Here is a 6,953-nt window from a genome sequence, read left to right as displayed (position 1 = left end):
GTTGAAAAGGGACAAACATATCCTTTGACGTTACGTTACTCTTCTCGTGAATTGTCAAATTTTAAAATTCGAAATTAGCTTTGGAATTTGTCCGGGTGGCTATTCGAAGTATAACTTGGTGGACGGTACTTACTAACCAAATAAGCTTGAGATCCAGTATCATAGATAGTTGTAAGACTTCAAGGGTCTATTTATATCTGACTGTGCATCCTGTATTGTAAACGTTTTGTGAATAGATATAAAAATTGACACCTATCATTTTTCACATAAACACAGACACTTTATGCATTGAATTATTAAACCTTAACGCAATGCCATAAGTCATATATTTTCCTTATATTTTCCTAATATACCTTGATGCTAATTCGAACTTTGTTATAAAAGATGTCATTTTATATCATTCGCGCGTGCATTTCACTCGTACTAGATGAAATATGTATTGGTGCGAGCGAGACGGTTGGGCGAATGATAACAAAATGATATCTTTTTGACATCTTAAACAAAGTTTGACTTGGCCTCTGTGGAAGCCTGGAAATACAGCATACTTCATTGACTTTGATTATTTGACATTGACTATGCTGGAAATTGATTTAATTATTGCGAGAAAAATAAGTATGTAGTCTTCAATAACTTGTACAGTTATGTACTGCCAAAAAACTAGAAGTGTCCATTAATTGTGTAGAACATTATTTGCTGTTTGTTTCCAAAATCATGCTGCTATTCTGCGAATATAGCAGTTCCTCGGGCAGATAAATTAAACATGATCGAAACAAATACTATTAAATTAACCACAATAGTAAACTTTTCTCTCAGTGTGGGATATTCTCGGTCATGGAAAACTTACAAAATTATTGTTTTTTTCATTAAATCTATAATTAATATTATTGTCGGGAGAAATTCTGACCGTGTAGTCGTGTAAGCTTCATAGCCCATTCTTCAAAAAAATTCTAGTTAGAAATTACTGTTTAGGTAGTATAAAATATAAAATAAAAAAAATGTTATTTCTCAAAAACGGGAACAGATATCAAGTTGTTAATTCGCAGACGGGTATTCAATATGATATATAATTCACCCGTGTAGAAACATTTTACTGTGCAATTAATGTAACTTTAACTTTATATTGACTCCACTATTAGTAATTCGGTATTGTTAGATTACAAAGTAATCTGGGAATCGGTAATCAGATTACAAAGTAATTTCGAGTAATCGTGGAACCAGGAATCAATTACGAAATGCCCATCTCCATTTGATATGTCTTTGTCTCACGGAAGTTTTGTTATTAAAATTGCCCATCTCTGCTTGAGAGTGAATGAACATTCGCTCGATTGTCAATGATGATGGCACCTATCAGTTAATCAAACGGTAAATAAGCAGCTGTTAACGTTACCTACTAACGTTAACAATGGTGTATCGATACCTTTGACTTAACGTTAGCTCAAATTGACAGCTGCTAACGTTACCATTTTGTTACCGGTAAAGAGTAGTATAACTAACGGTACCTGGTCTAACGTTAGTTACAATAACTAACGGTACCTGGTCTAACGTTAGTTACAACTTAACGTTAAATCTGTCACCTTGTGGTAACGATACCAACTTTTTAACGGTATTTAAAGCCCTGCTAAGGACCACTTGCACCATTCACTAACCCGGGGTTAACCGGTTGAACCTGGAGTTGCCATGGTTACCAGTACAATTTGACACTGGGTTAACGGTTTAACCGGTTAACCCCGGGTTAGTGGGTTGGTGCAAGTGGCGCTAAGTTAACTAAGGCAGGTGGCGGTTGCATATTCGCGGTTGCAGTTCGCGCTTAGTTTATTAAATAAGCTATCAGTTGCAATTTATAAACTTTAGTCAATACCTAGGTAGAGAGATGATTCTGGCCTCGAATGTCCATTTCCCCGAATGTCCAGTCCCACTAACAGCAACAACCCCAAACAACGGCCCAATCGTCATTGTAGTAGGTAGATGGCGCTAAATATGTATTTTTTTTTAACTCTAAACTCAACCTTTTCCCTTGTCTCTGACTCAAACTCAATGTATATGTATGTCAGCGGCTGATCGTAAAATTCCTGCGTAATGTTTTGACGGTAATCACATTAAACAGGTGCCCGAAGGGCAAACTGTTCAGAAATAGTCGTAAAGTAATACCTAGTAGTAAGAGCTGTCGACGCAGGGAACGAGACAATTTAAAGATTTTAATTCACGGTATGCCTAGGAATTTCATGATCTGCCTGATTTTACGATCGGCCTCCGACATATGAAGTAATATGAACAACGAAAATTAGAGCCTGCAATTTTTTATCAAGTATATTGGCATTTTAACGTATGTATTAGCCGGTTTTCACATTGGCGCTAATGTATGGTCGAGTCAGTAAAAAACAAAATGACACTATGAGCAAACTAAAATACCTAAATATGTATAAACTTTTAAGGGTAACCTGGAAACGATTGATAAAAAAAGGCTTTTGAAACAATATGTGATGTCAGAAAACCAAAAGCACTTCAAAAACAATTATAAAATGTATAAAATACGGCAAATAAAAGGAACTCAATTTCGTCTAAATCACATTGCAATTTCGAGGGTCAGGTATAATAACGACCTAAAGTTTTGACAACGCCGGCGTATTCTTCTCCTTTAGAAACATCCTCGTGTATGAGCGGCAGCGCCTCCCGCAGCAGCTGCCGCTCGAGCTCGCTCATGCGGTAGTCGCAGAGCGACTCCACGATCCCGCCCGCGCCCACCTTCACGGGCCCGGAGAAGTATCGCGTCCCGAACGTCAAGTTCGGACTGTACGTATTCACGATCACTTCTTTCCCGTTAATTGCGTCCGCTATCGAGTCGATAAACTCGTGGATCGACCACGCCATAGCCAACGTAGCCGATTCGGTGCCTCGTTTATTAAGTATAACGTCTCTATCGGCCGTCCGCACGAACCGCGTCAACATGTCGGCCTGTTCCGAACTGATACAATAACAGGAGGGTTCCAAATTAGAAAACAGAGGCACTATAGTTTTATCGGAATGCCCGCCGACGACGGGAACTCTTATCGTCTCGGGATCCACGTCCAGCATCTTGCCGGCGAACGCGCGAGACCTCGCCGTGTCGATGTGCGTGATGCCGAACACTTTGAAAGGATTGTAACAATTGTACGTCGACAGTAAAGCGCTCGCGAAAGGCACTATACAGTTTATTGGATCCGTGGAAATAGCGAATAACGCTTCGGGATTGTGATTAGCGATGGAACGGCACACTTTTTGTATGGCGGGTGCGTTCTCGATGATCATCTGGTGCGGCGTGGTGGCGAGTTTGCGCGGTGTGCGGGCGACCAGCGCGACGAGGTCGGCGTCGCGGAGGCCGAGCGCCAGCTGCCGGTCGCCGGAGAACGACTCCACGACCGGCCCGCCGGGGATGTTGTTCAGTTCGCAACCCACGCCATAAATCTTGTCGTCCTCGTCATACAGGTGGAGCCTGGTCACCTTCTGGTTCGTTTTCAACAACAATCCCAAGTTCAATCCCACGTCGTTCCCGGCGCCGATCACGGAAACGTGAACATTTCTCACTCGTAGTACATGTCTACACGGACAGTGTTCCAGAAGCCGAAAGATACATTTTTGAGCAAACATTTTTTATTTACATTTTCTTCTTTAGACTGTTAAAACTGACAAAAAGGCAGAGATGACATTTGTCCGGGTAAATGTTGAAACATGACAGTGTGGACGTAGTATTCTTCTTCATTAGTATTAATTATACCTATTTTGTCAAACTTTTTATTAGTTTCACCCGAACTGGCACGCTATGCTCGTTAACTGTCGTGATGCTGGCAAATGCCTTCGTGGCGATAGCCATAAAAAAAAACTAAGATCTGTCACTAGTCAGACTATATTTTTATATGAAAATACATTTATTTCATAATATTAGGCACCATGTCGGTCACGAGGAAATTTTCCGATATCTTAACACGAAGGACTATTAATTCGAGTGTTAGATTTTTCCAAGTCTGTGTGATGGGAGGCGCGAGCGAGATCGGGCAAGCCGTCAGTTTGATGTTGCGCACCGAGCCGGCCGTGGGCAAGCTGGTGGTGCACGACACGTGGCGAGCGGCGCCGGGGGTCGTCATAGAGCTGTCGCACGTCCCCTCCAAGTCCACACTCAAAGGCTACTTGGGAGAGGCCACAATGAAGCAAGCGCTAGACGGCAGCGACTTGATACTTTTAGTCGGAGGACTACTCAAGACCCCCGGCATGTCCGACGAAGCGTGTTTGGACGCCAACACGGAATTTGTAAAAACGGTATCCTCACAAATCGGCAGACTGTCTAGAATGCCATTCGTGGGAGTCGTCGCCGAGCCGATCAACTCGCTGGTGCCGATGGCCGCGGAACTGATGAGAAACGAAGGCACGTTCGACGGCAGGAAACTGTTCGGCGTCACTACGATAGATTGGATGAGAGCGCGGACGCTTTACGGGGCGCGGCACGGCGTGGCGCCCGAGGAATGCTTCGTGCCCGTCGTCTGCGGGCATTCGGATGAGACTACCGTACCTCTCATTTCGCAGGCGAGTAGTGTTGAGTCGCTCACTCGTGAGGCACCTCATTTGTACCACTCATTTTGTTAATTTGTCGCAGTACTTCGTACCGCAAAAATGTCTTACTTCACTCCTCTATTCATTTTACTTGATTCTAAAATTATCTTTCTCCTAAAAGTTCTATTCTTAACCTCCAGAATTGCACTCCAATTAAATGTTACTATTTATTTATTTATAAAGGAAGTGGATACATAAATATGTATATACATTAAATATTTTTGTCGCCGTTGGAATTAATGGAATAGTCGACGCTGAAAATATGCTAGTACCTCACCTCATTTGAAGTGAGACATTGTAACACCTCATTTTAGAAAATGAGGTACTCATACAAACTCATTTTAAATTGATGTCCTACCCATTACTGCAGGCGAGACCCGGGACGGATATGACGGATCCGGAAATACGCAAGTTTGTGAGTCGATTACGGGGGTACGAGGAGAGTGTGACGCGGGCCAAGCGCGGCCAGTCGCCGACCGTGTCGGTCGCGTACGGCGCGCTGGTGTGCGCGCGCGGGATCCTGGCGGCGCTGAGCGGCCGCGACGCCCTAGTGCACGCCTACATTGAAAACAATGATTTCGGAACGTCATACTTTTCCGGTTTAGTGCGAGTCGATGCGAACGGTGTGAAAGAGATGACGAGATACACCGACGACATCTCCGAATGCGAGTGTCAGATACTGGAAGAAGCTCTGGATCGATTGAGGAAAGATGTCGCTATGGGGAAGAAGATATTAGAAGTGGAGTGATGCGTTCAAACGTCCGTCCGTAAACACTAAAACTTATGTAAAGTCTGTTTTTTTATTCCGTAGACTGAAATGACAGTTAATAGTATGAACATGAAATGTCATTTCATACTATTAACTGTCATTTCAGTCTACCGAATAAAAAAATAGACTTTAGGTGATTAAAATTCGCTCAAGATTTTGGCGCAATAATGACGTTTTTATTAGTGCGCGTGTGCTAGATTTTTCATATTTATTTTGTATACTGTATACTATACCTAATTTTCTAGTTACGTATCCGTTTATTGCGGAAAAAATAATAATAACGTTATATTCAAGATTTTTTTTATTCTTTACATTTACACGTTAAAGGTATAGGTTTGAAAAAATTGCCATTACCGTGTTATGAACATTTATTTACACATTATTTCATCTAGAGTACTACGAAACAAATCCAAGGAAACTTAATCATATCACAGAAAATAATTAATTCGTTTAGATTTTAACAAAGCAGCAAATTAATAATCACTACTAGACAATATTTACTAACACGACTATTACATAGTAATAACTATGCTAAATTAGGAATCATTGAGTAGGTACTGTCGGTACTGAACACGTTTAGTTTGGCTAATCAATTGATTTACTAATGAGGGCGATTTTTAACAAAGTTACATTATTTTGCTAACTGTAACTTGTTACACAAGCGGATGTCACTTGTTGCCAGCTTTTGTTAGAAAAGGGACTTTCAATTATATTACAAGTTACAAGCTTTTGAGAAACGGGCCCCTGATCATACCTAGATATATACTTATAATAAAATACCTTGCAATCAATTTTAATGTATAAAATACCTTGTGAACTCTTTTCCACATCAAACAGCTTTTTTGTGTATAAAACAAAGTAAACTGAATTACGTGCAAAGTTAAATAAAGACCGTGTGGTAAAAATAGGAGCTTACTCATTTTCGGAAATAATCGCTCCGAAAGAAAGCTTAATAAATACTTTCAATTAAAACTATAGCGAACATGATCGGTTCAGTAGTTTTTGGATTATTGCAAAAAGTGTCTTATTTTCTTAGAAAAAGACGTACCTACTAGTGAGCCGGCCCATAGAGAAAAAAATACATAGAGTGCTCACTCCATACATCAGTTTTAGTACCAAAAAGACTATTAGCATCTAGCATCGAGTAGCGGAACTATCAGTACTGCTACTTGACAATAGATGTAGCACCGACCGGAAAGTCTTATGCTGTTGAGATAAGACTTTCCGGTCGGTGCTACATCTATTGTCAAGTAGCAGTACTGATAGTTCCGCTACTCGATGCTAGATGTAGACACTGAAATTAATAGTCTGAACTGATGTATGGAGTGAGCACTCTTGTCTTACTTATTTCTCTATGGCCGGCCAACGAAAGAAAAGTCTTCTAGAAATCGATTTTCGCTCATGTCGTCTCGGATATGGGTAAATATGGTATCGATGTATTCAGTGTAATGCCCTGAACACAAATATATGAGATGACAAGCGCGAAAGTGGTGGGGGTAGTTGCTGTGACGTCATAAAGTCGGCAGTACAAACTTTTTTTTTATTTTCGTTTAAACATACCATGTGGGGAACCAAATGAAAGGGCTTTGTGAGTAGATCACAA

At 41.0% G+C, this 6,953-nt stretch overlaps 2 protein-coding genes across 2 annotated transcripts; one reads left to right on the top strand and one right to left on the bottom strand.

Moving 5' to 3' along the window:
- Positions 1–2,528: 2,528 nt before the first annotated feature.
- On the bottom strand, positions 2,529–3,653 carry LOC134662868 (malate dehydrogenase, mitochondrial-like). Its single transcript, XM_063519176.1, has one exon. The coding sequence runs from the start codon at positions 3,622–3,624 to the stop codon at positions 2,584–2,586; it is 1,041 nt and encodes a 346-aa protein (XP_063375246.1). The 5' UTR covers positions 3,625–3,653; the 3' UTR covers positions 2,529–2,583.
- Positions 3,654–3,906: 253 nt separating this feature from the next.
- Positions 3,907–5,329, top strand: LOC134662627 (malate dehydrogenase-like). The gene is made up of 2 exons (XM_063518899.1): positions 3,907–4,554; positions 4,952–5,329. Exons 1-2 carry the CDS (start codon positions 3,925–3,927, stop codon positions 5,327–5,329), a joined length of 1,008 nt encoding a protein of 335 aa, XP_063374969.1. The 5' UTR covers positions 3,907–3,924.
- The last annotated feature ends 1,624 nt before the right edge of the window (positions 5,330–6,953 follow it).

This window comes from Cydia amplana, chromosome 3 (genome assembly GCF_948474715.1).
Source record: "Cydia amplana chromosome 3, ilCydAmpl1.1, whole genome shotgun sequence".
Classification (NCBI taxonomy): Eukaryota; Metazoa; Arthropoda; class Insecta; order Lepidoptera; family Tortricidae; genus Cydia; species Cydia amplana.
The sequence above is the reverse complement of the archived record's forward strand: the minus strand, read 5'-3'. Positions and strand labels throughout refer to the sequence as shown.